The sequence below is a fragment of the Athene noctua genome, chromosome 25 (assembly GCF_965140245.1).
Source record: "Athene noctua chromosome 25, bAthNoc1.hap1.1, whole genome shotgun sequence".
Lineage (NCBI taxonomy): Eukaryota > Metazoa > Chordata > Aves > Strigiformes > Strigidae > Athene > Athene noctua.
In genome coordinates, this window is record NC_134061.1 from 7,860,828 (window position 1) to 7,876,168 (window position 15,341).

At 46.7% G+C, this 15,341-nt stretch overlaps 1 protein-coding gene across 1 annotated transcript in view; it reads left to right on the forward strand.

Moving 5' to 3' along the window:
• The window catches only part of LOC141970539 (von Willebrand factor A domain-containing protein 5A-like), a 120,448-nt gene that overhangs the window by 11,966 nt on the left and 93,141 nt on the right, over window positions 1-15,341 (forward strand). The window contains 2 exon segments of the mRNA XM_074927173.1: window positions 1,621-1,844; window positions 2,159-2,282. Coding sequence (XP_074783274.1) covers window positions 1,621-1,844; window positions 2,159-2,282 — 348 coding nt within the window.

A 15,341-nucleotide genomic window follows, 5' to 3' on the forward strand; every position in this document is an offset into this window, starting at 1 on the left:
TCCTTATCATCAAACTGATGAGATATTGGCTTGGTTAAGTGAACAATAAGTCTGGTGGAAAATTGGCTAGACTGCTGGGCTCAAGCAGCAGTTCCCAGCAGTTCAGAGTCTAGCTGGTGGCCAAAAACCAGTGCAACTCCAGAGGGATCTCTCGTGGTCACAGTACTGTTTAACATCTTCATTAATGACCTGAACATTAATGAACAGTACTCTCCCAGCACATTTACGAACAATACCAAACTGGGAACAGCAGGTACGTGGTCAGTACAGTGGAGGGCAGTGAGAATGGCCTGACAGGACCCACGTGACATTCAGTAAAAACAAATGCAAAATCTTGCATCGGGAATGGATCAGGAATGGAATAACCCTGTGAAACAACACAGGCCTGGGGCATGCACACTCAAGGAAGCAGCTGTACAGCAAAGGATCTTGGGATCCTAGTGGACAAATACTTGAACACAAGTCAAAGAAAGCCAAGCGCATCCTGGGCTGTATTAGTGAGAGTGTAGCCACTGGGTGCAGGAAGGTGATCCTTCCTCTCGATTCAGCACTGTTTGCTGGTCTGCATCACAGGATATGGTGTCCAGCTTCTGCTGCCATTACAAGAAAGACACTGACATACTGGAACAAATCTCGTGGAGGGCCAGAAAAATGAGTGGGCTGAGCACATGGCACATGAGGAGAGTCAGAGCAAGTTGGGTTTGTTCAGCTTTAAGAAGAGCATATCCTTTATCTGTCTACCACTGGCTGACTGGAGGAAATTAGAAAGAAGCCAGAGGCAGACTCTTCTTGGAAGTGCATGGCATTAGGGTAAAAGGCAACAGACGCAAGTTGGAACATGGGAAATGCTGATTGGGTATGAGGAAGATGTTTGGGGTTTTAAAAAAAAAAATCATAAAGATAATAAAAAACTGTTGGAATGTCCCTCCTTAGAGCTATTCAAGATTGACGACACAGGTACCTGAGCAAGCTGTTCTAATAAGATTTGCTTTGAACAGGGATTTGGGTGAGATGACTTCCAGAGGTCCCTTCCAACCTCTGTATAACTTTAGGCCAGACCTAGTGACCCCTTGTTTGGTCCAACTACTCTATGCCCAAGTGCTGCTTTTTCTGCCCATAAAAGCTCTTAAATCTGCTCCAGAACTGAGCCATGCCTGGGACTATAATGCCCATGTGCTCTGCCTGACTCTCCTCATCTTGACTCTCTTGTGATCCAGCGCTGCTGTAGCTCCAAAGAGGTCTTACTTCTTGGAATGTGGAAAGGAAGAGCTCATGCTGAGGCTGGTGAGTTTAAGAGTGGATGATGGAGAAGGACCCCTGTGGGGCCCTCAGCAGTGAACATGAGCCATAAAGTGGCAGGAAAGAATAATATTAATGATAATCATGGGAGGAATTAAAGGTATTCAGAGAGAATTATGTTGGGTAAACTAGAGCATATAGGACAGATTTTAGGACAGTTACAAGGGACTGGGAAGATCTGAGGATGCTCTGGGAGGTCGGGCAAAAATTCAGAAAGTCCAGAGAGAATGGAGGGCTGTTAACTATATCTGGAGATGGCAGAATTTGAGGTTAATAGCCGTTGCCCGTCTCATGAGCTGTGTGACTATTTCTCTCTTCCAGAGCGGGACGCTCCTCCTGAAGAGCAGCTGATGGAAGAGCTGCCAGCATTTAACATCAGTTGGGAGTGGACAATTTCACCACTGTCATCAAGACTGTGTGACTTCTCTGGGCTCAGGGTAGTGGTGGCACTCCAGAAAGCAAATGGCTCCTGGGCCCTCACCGCAGCCCTGGCTTCTGCCTTGGGGCTCAGCAAGGATGATGTTGAGGGACGAAGGCCCAGTGAAGTAAGCAGATCAGGGGCAGGAGTGGGGCATTTGTCATGAGCTGACCCTTCCTCTGCTCCAAGTTTCCAGTCTGAGCTGAACTGAGAGGAAGAGATCCAAGCAGTTGAGGTATAGAGCCTCTCCGCTTGTCGAAGGGGGGTGTGCAGGATGTGGGATGGAATCAGCAGGGGTACCTGGGAACTTTCCAATTTTGAGCATTTCAGAAGCGTAGAGAGTTTGTGTGTATGTGTGGAGATGTTACTTTTTCCACATGCTGGTTTAGGTCTGATCTGTCTTTCTATTTCTTCCCCTTGATTGTTTCATTTTCCCCCCAGGATATGCAGCCAAGTGCCTGGGCCACAGTTTTGGCTTTAGTCTGGTTGCACCGGTATAAATGGAAAGTATCTTGGTCAGAGCTTGTGGAGAGCAAAGCTTGTATGTGGCTGCGGGACCAAGCTGGTAAGAAGATTTTGGTGGGAGGAGTGGCTTTGGGTCTTTCTCACCAAATCCGCAGCTGACACCCATTGACCTTTGTTCCTCCTTCCCAGTGCTCCTGTAAGGCACACACTGTATTCCTTTACTGAGTTGTGGTCCCTCTGTACTTTTCCTCTCTGCTTGCAGAGGTCCAGCTGCATGAATGTCTGGAGGCAGCAAATTCCCTGTTTGGCTGCTTTGTGGAGCCCACCATCTTCCGGATGCGAACGTACCCTGCTACTGGGGGTGGGCAAGAAGCTGCATGGGAACCCAGCCAGGACAGCTGACCCAAACTGGCCACAGGATTAACATCGTGCCCTTGTGGGACGGAGTGAGTGAGCGGCTGGGTGGGGGTTTAATTACTGTCCAGGGCCAGCCCACCGCACCTGGCTCGTTCACACATTTGCTGTTTACCATAATGTAAGAGTTCCCACTGCATTCTGAAAAATAACCCCAAATGCATATACTAAACCGCTTCATTTTTCCACACTGTGCTTCTGTCTGAGGTCTACCCAAAATAGATGCTCAAAATACCAGACCTCAGGGAGAAAAATCCTGTTCAGATACTACAGAAAAACACTGTCTTCATTAATCTCTCTGTCTGTCTGTGTCTATCTATGCCTACCGACCTACCTCTGTACCTTTATTTCTGTTTTCCGTAGAAATGTAAGACCGACGTTATTTGGTTTTGCAGGCATTAATTCACTCATCCTCACAACCTAGATGACTTCCTTTTTTTTTTTTTTTTAAAGAAGGGTTTGTCAAATAAAAGATGGATTTCATTGTATCACTGCAGTGCCTATGATAGGCTCCCAGTGCCATTTCAGCTGCTCTGGGGTATCTGAAACACCTGCCAGGTAGGAGGCAGGATATAAAGGACTGATTTTCTGAGGTGACAGCTGGAGTGTGAGTGGAATACCTTGTGGCATGGGATTCGGGTGCCTAAATATGGATGTCTAGTGCTGTTTATGATGTTCTAGGCTTTTCAAGTGTCTTGGGTTTACATGGCAATGTTCTGATAGTGGGGAGGCTCAGGGGTGACCTCTGTGGGAAAAGATTGCCCTGCGCCAGTCACAGGTGGTTCCAAAACAGACCAACCCACTGCTGAGCCAATCAGCAAAGCTGGTGGCATCCCTGTAAAAACATATTTAAGAAAAGGTAAAAATTGTCACACAGGCAGAGCAGGAAGGGAAAAAAGAGAGAGAACAGCAGTACAAAGAGCAAGGTGAGAGGGAGAGGAGAAGGTATTTCCCTGCAGCCCATGGTGGAGCAGGTGTTCACGCTGCAGCCCCTGAAGGATCCTGTGCTGGAGCAGATGGATGTTTGCTAAAGGAATTGCAGCCCATGGAGAGGACCCACTCTGCAGCAGAAGAAGAGCGTGAGGAGGAAGAAGCACCAGAGAGAAACTGCTCTGTATTGATCATAGCCCTCTATCCTCCACCCTCCCTGTACAGATGGTGGGGTGGAGCGAAGAGGAAGAGCCAGGCGTGAAGGAGTGAAGCTGAGCCTGGGAATAAGGATACATGGGTGGAGGGTGTTTTAGTTTTTGTCTTTGTGTCTCACCATTCTGCTCTATTTCCAATTGTCAATAAAATATATGAATCTTCCCCAAGTTGAGTCTGATTTGCTGTGATGGTAATTTCTAAGCTCTCTCCCTGTCTTTTTCTTGACCATCAGCTTTTCACTTATTCTTCTCCCCCTGTCCTATTGAGGAAGAGGAGTGAGAGAGCAGCTGCACGGGCATCTGATAGCTAACTGAGGTCAAACTCTTAAGCAAAATTCATCTTATTTTCATAGTGGTTACTTTTCTACATCTACCCTTTTTATGGAGAATTTTTTGGCAGTTGAATCTCACACTTAAGATTAGGTCAAATTAACCCTATCTGCAAGGCTGATTACAGCATCCAGAAATCCCCCCCAATATTAACACAAAGTTGATTTCCTACCCCAGAACTACTTAATGGCTTCCGGGACCTCCTTGTTTCTGAGTCTGTATATGAGGGGATTTACCATTGGGATCACAATTATATAGAAGGACAACACTTTATTCAGATTTAGGGAATTACTGGCAGGTGGTAATATATACCTGAGAGCAAGGATCCCATAGAAAATAGAGGTCATGGTGAAGGGAGATGAATGAGTAGAAACGGTGTTCTGCAGCCCCCTTGGGGCCACAGAAAGACAAATCAGCATCAATACAATGATCAGCAAGGTGACTGCAAAGCCAGTAAATCAGAAAAGAGCTGCTAGCTGTGGAAAAATATTCTGGTTCATTACAGCTGCATAATGAAGAGGATTGCAGACAGCTGCATAGCGATCACATGGCATCATGGCTAATAGAAGACATTGGGTTCCTGCCAAGGAGCCAAACGTACAACTATGCAGCACAGTCCCTGAAACAGAGGCTTTTTCTCTGTGAGGAAATTGGTTAGCATCCTAGGAGAAATGTTGGTGTAGCAGACCTCATGGAAGGAAGTATTACCCAAGAAAAAATAAATAGGGATGTGGTGGCTTCAGTCCACACATACGGAAAGGAGAAGAGTGATCCCGGAAACAACTACAAGATAAAGGAGCAAATTCAACACAGGGGGACATCTCTGATGAAAATCCCAGTGCACCGAAGTCGGTCACAGAAGTTCTGTTCTCAGGGTCAGCATGCACAATGGATCTAGAGGACACGCAGTCATATAAATGAAAACTCTAGGGACACAGGAAGAATTACTTCACTGTTTTCAGTCCAACCTTGGCAAACGTTTGACAGTAAGCAAACTAGATTTATCTTCTTCACCAAGACAGCATTACTGTAGATGATTTATCCTCCTTCATGGTGAAATGCAGGGGCTTCAACCCCAAGCCCCAAGTTAAGGTTGACATCTGGGTGATTCCCACAGCCCTTCCCAAAGGGGGGGTGAGTTTGCCTTTAGGCTTCTCTCCAGGGTGCGACCGGCCTGGCCGGGAGAGCCATTGGGTAAAGGAGCCCCAGGTGTCTGCATTAAGTAAGCAAAGGTCAGGTGTCCCACTGAGGGATAAAAGCTGGGACCCCTTGCAGGCAGGGGCAGTGTCTGTCTGTGAGGTGGATGTGCTGTGTAGGGTTCTCTGTTGGGGAAGGACCTCCCGTCTCCCTGGGACTGGGCTCCAGTCAGGTCTGGCTGTTGTAGGTGTGGACTGTGTAGAGGTTCAGTATGTGGCTTCCTTGGTCTTATGTATTTGGCTTCTTGACTCGGCTGTTTCCTGTCCCTTCTCTGGGAGGCTGCACGTTACCATTTATTCTACCTGTTGTTGGTCGTGCGGTGTTGTTGTTGGGGTCAGTGGGATTGATGTCGATTATGTATAATCTGACTTGTTTGTACCCCCAGTGCTCACCCATGTACTGACCCTTGTGTATCAAAAGCAATTTGGTTATTGGTTCATCTTTATGCTGGCTGCATCCTTTATGCTAGACCTGATAATTGGCAAGACACATGGAGAGGTTCACATTTTTCAAGACCGAACTGACCTTTGGTATTGCCTCGGCTTTTATATGGACTAACTGCACTAGAGTAAGTTTCCACTATTCAGCTATATTTACTCATAACAGTAACTTTCCAAAAATGTCACAGAATTGCCTAATAATTAGGTTGGAAGGGAACTCTCGAGGTCATCTAATCCAAGCAGGGTCAGGTAGAACAGGTTCCAAGACTGCGTCTAGTTGGGCTTTGAATATCTCCACAGACAGCAACTCCACAACACCCTTGGGCAACCCATTCCATTGCTCAACCACTCGCACAGTAAAAATGGTTTTATTGTGTTCAGCAGCGCTAACTGTAATACAACTGCAACACAACTGTAAGCAAGGCAGTACTCTATTTTAATGTTATTTTCACAAGACTACCACTAAACTCAAAGGTCATGTTCCTGAAACTGCCCTATGGATGTTTGTTTTCATTTCATTTCCCTTCCTCCCAGTGTTTGATATCAACAAGCAAACTAACCAGGAGCCTGTCTCAGGATGGACGTCAACATCTGTTTTTCCATCTATAGACTTTTTAAGGCAAACAAATTTGGCTTAAAGGAGTTCAAATGCAGTGATCCTGACTGTAAATACTGGTGTTTTCATTTGCAGCCACACAGAGTTATCAGAACTGCTGAAAAATCTAGAAACTTTTTTTTTCCCCTGCTCCATTCAGGACAAAATCTCAGTATGTAAAGTTTGAGACAGTTTTGCTAAAGAAGAAAGGAATCAGTCTGAAAGTGATGCTGGAAGTCAAACCCACAGACTTTTTTATTTGCCTGTGGAATTAACAATGTATAGTATACCTAGATTCATGTCTAAGGTGGTGAACAGAGACAGAGTTCACAGTAAGTACTTTTCTCATTCATTTTATCATTTTTGTATGAGGAGTGTAGCATACCCAAAAGACTTGAAGAAGAAAAGACGATGGATCCCTCACCATTCTAGGTTAACCAGTTTTCACTTGTCTTTATTTGAGAACATTACATTTTAATTCAGATCGTTGTGTGTCTTTTACTTCAAAAGAACAGCATTCCTTCAGCGTCCCATCCTAAGCAACATTAGAATGGTGTGCTCATGCGCACGCTAGGAGCACCCATCTCCATCTGCAGTTTCCTTCTGAACAGTAGAAAGCATTGGACATAGGAGTTGGCATGTCAGAGCTACCAGAACCTGACGAAGAGAATATGACTAGAAAATAAGCCTCCAGTCCTGGCTAGGGGGGGGGGTAATGGTGTCAGGGGAGACACGAAGGGCCATCTCAAGTCAGCAGGAAGTCCCGTAAACTTTGAGAAAGAATAACCAAAACCTACCTGAGCCTGTGATTGCCAATCCTAGAGCTCACATGGGAATATATGGGGTGTTTGTACAGCATAAAGAAATCAAAAATTTCTTGTGTGCAGGGAAGGTAGCATTGACGGAGTTGACCTGTGACTTGTCTTTTGGCAGCTGGTGCTCTTCTTGATGTTCAGCAGAGATTTCTTGGGCTCCCTTGTAAAACCCTTTGTTTCTGAAAGACCCTGGCTTCTTTTTATTCCAGATTTTGAAAGAAGATGGGGCTCAGAAGTCCTCATCAGAGAAGCAGACACATCTTCAATAAAACTGGAAGCAGTTGAGCTACTGAGGAATCTTTCTTGCTTTCCTCCTTCCCTCGTTGTCAGCGCACATTTCACATCCAAACTCCTGGTTCAGCCTATGGCAAGAACACCACAAGGGAATGGAGGAGTTGTACATTCAAGAATGAAAGCAAAGATGTTTGGTGATAATTGAAAGTATTCCTGGTTCATTCTTACTGCGTAGCTAAGAATGGTATCAAAAGCAGAGTGCAGGAATCAACCCACTATTGTGCAGCCTACCCTCCTTGCATTGGAGTATCTTTCTGAACAACAGATTTCCTGTTTTTTGTTGTCATTTACCAGGTTACCGTGAGTGGAAACATCCTTATAACTGCTCTGGTTGCAACTGATCAACACCTTTATGCTCTGATGTACTATTTCTAGGGACGCTGTTGTCCTTGGGGACTGATCATGGCCTCCACCATACTGCTTAGGATGCTGGTCAGCCTCCTGACAGGGGCAGGAGAATGTCTGATAGCGGCTGCCTTGCACTAATATTCTTTGGTTCATCAGGAGCTGTTGAATGTTACCTTCTGGCAGCCATGTCTTGTGATGGATATTTGGCAGGAGGTAAACCATGGCATTATACAGACCAGGTGAACCACAAGTCTTGTCTCTGGCTTGCATCCATTTCCTGGAGAAATGTTTTATGGCTATTGCTATAATAACATCATTGCTGTCTGCACTAGCTCTAGTCTCATGAAACCCCACCTGGAGTACTGCATGCAGCTTCGAGGTCCCCAGTAAAAGAAAAACATGAACCTGTTAGAGCAGTCAGAAGAGGGCTGGAAAAGCGAGCTGAAGAGCTGGAACACTCCTTCTATGAAGAAAGGCTGAGACAGTTCAGGTTGTTCAGCCTGAAGAACGACCCATGGAGACCTTATGTCAGCCATTCAGTACACAAAGGCTGCTTATAAAAGACAGGGAGAACAACTTTTTTCCAGCGCCTGTAGCAAGAGGACAAGGGACAAGAGTTTTAAACAGAAAGAGGGTAGCCTCTGCTCCTCTTAAATGGAGTTTCTTTGTGAACAATGCAGCAATAAATCATTTGTATCACTAGAAATGCTGCCGTGCTGTCTAGATATGAAAGCTGCAGTCACCACAGTCTCCTTATACCCTGATGTCAGGATGAACTTAAAGAAGTAGATACAAACAAATTTACCATAGGAAGAGCTGTGCACACCTGCCTCGCAGCGCCGCTGTAGGGATATGATCAATGCTGTGAGAAAGCAGTTTATTGAGGTCTCTCTCCAGACTTGTGCGAGTAGCACTCTGGAGGCCTGCACAGAAGCTCAAAACCACAGAAACAAGGCTAATCCGTGGTACATTCTTCAACTGCAAGGTTAAGATGGACAACTTGCTAATGGAGCGCTTTTCCTATAATGGAAATCCAGCTACACGGTAGAAATCCAGATGTACCTGCACACACCGTGGGATGTGGATTCTTAGTGCGCCGGCTGGCAACCAGAGCTGACTCTTGTCATTGTAAGGAGGGGAAGAAATGCTTCTTGACGTGTTAACATTCTCTACTTACAGCTAAATTGTAAATGAAATTCTTGGGGAGGCTGCTTTGGGCTTGTTTTGGAGGGTTTTCTCATTCATATGTTTGTTTGTTTTAGAGCACTGAATTTACTTTTTTGTGAGTGTGTTTGTTTTCAAAATTCTGTCTGAGACGGGATTGTAAAGAAATGTCTGGCATTTTCTGCAATGCCCTAATGTAAGTTAGACGTTAAACCAGAATTAGTAATCATAGCAAAGGATACCTGGGATCCTGTCCCTTCCTGGGGAAAACATTTGGCTGTGCAAACTCTCTGACATGTCTTGATGATGCTAGATGCTTTGTTAAGCAACAGAGTATCGTGTTTACTTCAGGTCAGACCTATAGCTCCGAAGATCCCTTCGCTGGCAAACATGGGAGCTCTGACCTCGAGGTCCCTTGTAACTGCATATGCTGTAGACAGTTCAGTGAAGGTATCCAAAGATGAGGCCAAACCTTTGTTATCTTTCCTTTACCCTTGTCCCCAGTAGTTGTCTACTCCCTCCCTTTGACTCAATACCACGCTTGTCTTTGCAGATTTTACTCTTCAGTTTATGCAGCTCTGTTGATTCCATAGCTGTAACTATTTATCCCATTGACTCCGTTATTTTCCTCTGTCTTTGCTCACGAGGACTCCAAGTGACAGATCTCTGTAATCTGTTGCTCTCCTGGGATTCTGAGAATCGAAACTAACAGCTGATGATACAAAGTCGTTCCTGCCCCTGCTCTGTGTTTAGCTGGCTTGGAAATTCTGAGGCATGACAAGGCCGAAGCATTGTCGTGTGGATCTACTGCTGATTCCTCCCAAGAAGGATCTCTCACAGGTCTGGTGGGCACAGCCCAGAACTGGAGACGACATACCGAGAGTTTCATGGTGCTTTGGTGGCAAAGGTAAAGAGGCCGTTGTGACAGCCTGGTGTGACTCCCCAACACAAAGGCCTTGCAGGGTGTTTTTTCTGGGGGGCTAAGTTTATACGCATGATCTGAGTTGTGCATAGTTCAAAGAGACAGAGGCATTTAGGACCCTAAGGATAAGGTCAGGCATCTGAGGGAGAGTCAGCCCCCGATTCAGAACAGTGCAGCAGAGTTCAGCTCAAGATTAAGCTACCTAAAGAAATGCATCTCAGTGTAGGGAACAATCCAATAGCTGTAACAAGTGGATCTGATGCCCCTGGAGTTGCCCTAGAGTCTTTCAGAGATGCACAAATGCATGACAAAAGGACATAGACCACATGGGAGACTCATACCTCACTGAAAAGCATATCCATAGGCACTACATTCCTTCTGTAGGTAGTGCAATTGCATGACAGTGCTCTCCTGAATTTAATTGCAGGTTAGTTTGCACCCCAAGCTCCTACTTCTGTCAAATTCAAGTGTTTCATTGTAGAAATGAGACCCAGACCTAAATATAGGAAACCTATATCTTTCTGTGGCCCCTCAGCACAGTCAATCTAATCCCAGTTTTGTTTGCAAGAAACTTCAGGAAAGCAGCTGGTCCCGTATTTCACTTAACACCGGGTCAAGTCTAAAGTTACCTTAGGTTGCAGAAGCCTGTCAGCTGCATTATTTTCATCTCTCCAGCTGATCTTCCTGAAATTTGAATCTGCTATCTTGGTATAAGCTACTTATTTCAGATACCAGGATCAGGCAACCAACTCCACCCAGACCAGCGCAGCTTCATCTTGGAACGTCCTGTCTCTTCTACGATCTATGTTCTTCTCTCATGACACACTACTCAAGTTTCTGTTACTGTCTGTCATGAGCAGTCCTATCCCTTCCTTATAACATCACTTCTACCCTTTCTTTTGTCATCATCTTGCTTTGAATGTCCCATGGACCCACCCCTCCACAGGCCCGTAGCCTCGATGGCTCTCTGTGATGCAGGCATCATAACTGCAGTTGTATAGATGTGAGGAAACTGGTTCCACTGGAGTGTTTTGTTGCAGAGGAATGACAAAGTGAAAATGGGACTTGATATGAGTATTATGAACAATACTATTTACACAAAATGCATTCCTGTGTAGAGAAAGCATAACTCTACCTCGTAGGCAGCTATTGGTTGTAGGCCTTGTATTGACCCAGACTGGGAGACTGTTGCGCATTTAGGAGTTAGTGATCCACACAACAGTTCACCTGAGGAGGCTCTCGGCTGGGCTGGGCTGTGCTGTGCTGCGCTGCCTTTCAGGGCTGTGTGTGATGCACAAATCCTTTGCCCACAGGATACACTCTGGAGCTCGTTGGTACCGGCCATTGTGCCACCTGCACCTCCTTGCCTGTATCTGCCAGCGCAGCAAGAAGTTCTCATGTGAACAGCCCTTAGGAATACAGCTGCTTCTTGTGGGGGAATGATACAACAGCTTGAATGACCAAAAGGGAGAACTTCTCCCTATGGATAAGATCACTGTGGGAAAATCCATCCGAGTTCCATCTGACGCTGCATGGAGGCAGGTGCCCAGGTTCTGAAAGGAACATAAGATGGATGGATGAAGAAGAATACAAGAGAACTCAACAGATGAATCTGTGGGACCAAGACTGTTGGTACCATCAGGGCTTTGAATTTTTCAATCGTGGGTACAGCACGCCAGAACCTTTGGCATCAGATCGGATGCACCTGTCCTAGAGGGGGAAAGGATCTTGGGGCAGGAGTTACCTGGGCTATTGATAGAGCTTTAAACTAGATTTGAAGGGGGAAGGGGGCAAAACATTGGCCATCTGAAGTGCATGTATACCAATGCACACAGCATGGGTAACAAACAGGAGGAGCTTGAAGCCGTGATGAAACAGGAAAATTATGATGTTGTTCCTATCACAGAAACACGGAGGGATGTCTCCCATCACTGGAGTGCGCCAGCTGATGGCTACAGGCTCTTTAGGAGGGACAGACCGGGAAGGAGAGGTGGTGGGGTGGTGCTGTATGTTAGGGACTGTTATGCTTGCTTTGTGTACAAGTGTAGTGAAGACAGGGTGGAGTGTCTTTGCATTAGAATCAGGGGGAAGGCCAACAGGGCAGATGTTGTAGTAGGAGTCTACTACAGGCCACCCGCCCAGGATAGAGATGTGGATGCAATATTCTATAGGCACTTAGGAGAAATCTCATGATCACTTGCCCTTGTTCTTGTGGGGGACTTCAACTTCCCAGACATCTGCTGGAAATACAACACAGCAGAGCAGGACCTGTCCCGGAGATTCCTGGAATGTGTGGGAGAGAACTTCCTGATGCAACTGGTGAGTGAACCGACCAGAGAAAGTGCCCTGCTGGATCTCCTCTTTGTGAACAGAGAAGGGCTGGTGGAGGATGTGGCAGTTAGAGGCAGATTTAGTCACACCAATCATGAAATAGTAGTTCTCTGTTCTTAGAGAGGCCAGGAGAGGGGGCACCAGAACTGACATCCTGGACTTCCAAACGGCTGACTTTGACTTGTTTAGGCACCTGCTTGACAGGATCGCCTGGGAGACTCTCCTGAAGGGTACAGGGGTCCAGCAATGCTGGGCGCTCTGTAAGAAGGAATTGTTAATGGCTCAGGAGCCAGCGGTCCCCAGGTGCTCTAAGAGAAGCCGACACCAGAGAAGACCACCCTGGGTGAACAGGGAGCTTTGGCTGCAACTCAGGGAGAAAAGGAGAGTTTACAGCCTTTGGAAGAAGGGGCTAGCCACACACCGTGATTACAGAGAGGCTGTGAGGCTATGCAGGGTGGAAATCAGAAGGGCTAAAGCCCAACTGGAAATTAATCTGGCTTCAGCAATCAAAGACAAAAAGAAATGTTTCTCTAAGTATGTCAGTAGCAAAAGAAAGACCAGGGAGAGTCTCCATCCCCTTCTAAATGCAAGAGGAAACATGATAACAAGTGCTGAGGAGAAGGCTGAGCTCCTTAATGATTTCTTTTCCTCAGTTTTTAATAGCCAGGTTAGTTGTACTGATGAAATCCAGCCTCCACAGCCAGAAGACAGAGACTGGGAGAACGACCCCCCCGCAATCCAGGAGACAGTCAGTGACCTGCTGCATCACACAGACACACACAAGTCTATGGGACCTGATGGGATACACCCGAGGGTGCTGAAGGAGCTGGCTGGGTGCTCGCCAAGCCGCTTTCCATCATTTCCCAGCAGTCCTGGCTGACTGGGGAGGTCCCGACTGATTGGAAATTGGCCAATGTGACACCCATCTATAAGAAGGGTCAGCAGGATGATCTGGAAATGACAGGCCTGTTAGCTTGACATCAGTGCCCGGGAAGCTGATGGAGCAGCTCATCCTGAGTACCATCATACAACACCTGCGGGACAAGCAGATGCTCAGGTCCAGTCAGTGGGATTATGAAAGGCAGGTCCTGCCTGACAAAACTGATCTCCTTCTATGACAGGGCGACCTGCTTATTGGATGAGGGAAAGGCTGTGGATGTTGTCTACCTTGACTTCAGTAAGGCCTTTGACACCTTTCCCACAGCATTCTCCTGGCAAAACTGGCTGCTCGAGGCTTGGATGGGCACACGCTTTGCTGGGTAAAAACTGTCTGGATGGCCGGGCCCAGAGTTGTGATGAATCGAGTTAAATCTGGTTGGCGGCCGGTCACAAGTGATGTCCCCCAGGGCTGGGTTTTGGGGCCACTCCTGTTTAACATCTTTATTGATGATCTAGACAAGGGGATTGAGGGCACCCTCAGTCAGTTTGCAGATGACACCCAGCTGGGTGGGAGTGTTGATCTGCTCGAGGGCAGGGAGGCTGCAGAGAGACCTGGACAGGCTGGAGCCATGGGCTGAGCCCAACTGGGGGAGTTTCACTGAGGCCAAATGCCGGGGGCTGCCCTTGGGCCACAACAACCCCCAGCAGCGCTACAGGCTTGGGGAGGAGTGGCTGGAGAGCTGCCAGTCAGAGAGGGATGTGAGGGGGTTGATTGACAGCCGGCTGAACAGGAGCCAGCAGTGTGCCCAGGGGGCCAAGAAGGCCAATGGCATCCTGGCTTGTGTCAGCACTGGCGTGGCCAGCAGGGACAGGGAAGGGATCTGAGCCCTGTGCTCGGCACTGGTGAGGCCGCCCCTCGCTGAGTGGGTTCAGTTTTGGGCCCCTCACCCCAAAAAGGCCATTGAATGACTCGAGCGTGGCCAGAGAAGGGCAACGGAGCTGGGGCAGGGTCTGGAGCACAGGTCTGCTGGGGAGCGGCTGGGGGAACTGGGGGGGTTCAGTCTGGAGAAGAGGAGGCTGAGGGGAGACCTCCTGGCCCTCTGCAGCTCCCTGCCAGGAGGGTGCAGAGAGGGGGGATGAGTCTCTGGAGCCAAGGCCCCAGCGCCAGGCCCCGAGGGAATGGCCTCAAGCTGCCCAGGGCAGGGTCAGGCTGGCTCTGAGGAAGGATTTCTGTGCAGAAGGGGCTGTTGGGCGTTGGAATGGGCTGCCCAGGGCAGGGGGGGAGTCCCCATCCCTGGAGGGGTTGAAGAGTCGGGTTGACCCAGTGCGGAGGCATCTGGTGGAGTTGAGAACTGTCAGTGTGAGGTTAATGGTTGGACTGGATGTTCTTCAAGGTCTTTTCCAACTGAGATGTTTCTGTGAATCTTTTGGGTTTTTATTCAGTCGGAATACAAGAAAACACCTGTAATTTAAAGATTTCCAGGCTACCTCAGAGCAGATTGTTTTTTGTTTTGTTTTGTTTAAAAAAAAAAAATAAATACAGAGATACCTGTTCACTGCCTGGTTATTTACAGGCATGTTCTTTGACTGGGATTTTGCAGTACACTGTAGGTCAACGCCAAATATGGCTGCCATTAGGAACAATTTATAGCTCATATATTTAATGAACAATTAGGTTTAAATATGATACATAGAAAAATGAAGAAACAAGAAATACAGGAAAAAGAAAGAATTTAGAAAAGTCAGTATCATGAGCAAGCCAGAGCCCAGCATTAGCTAACATTTAGTTCATACAGACATATCCTCTCCTTGTGCAGAGACAGTCCAGCTTTACCAGCATTCTTTGTAAGCCTCAGAATATCATGTTTTTCTTCATCTCATTTCATGGTTCCTCCATTATTTGTCTTCCATTGCCAAAAGCAAAAATTATAGCAGTTCTTTTTTTCCCTTTTAATGTGTTTATTCAGTACTTATCTAATGCTTTATCATCTGTCAAGCTGCCTGCTTAGCTATTCTTCTGTGGAAAGACTCTCTCTCTCTTTCTTCTTCAGCACTTATTCTTCCTCTTCATTATTTTTAGATTTTTTTGTTATTTTTATAATTTCTTTACAAACAGCAATGCCTCCATCTCAGCTAATTTTAAAGGGAGCCTCTTCAGCCCTTCAGAAACTCAGGCCATCTTATTCTCACAAATATGTTTAAAATCTGCCAAATGATTCACTCTCTAAGAGCATCTTTTTGGTTCTTTTAACTATAGAGGAACTTAGAGAGGTAGCTGAGATAGA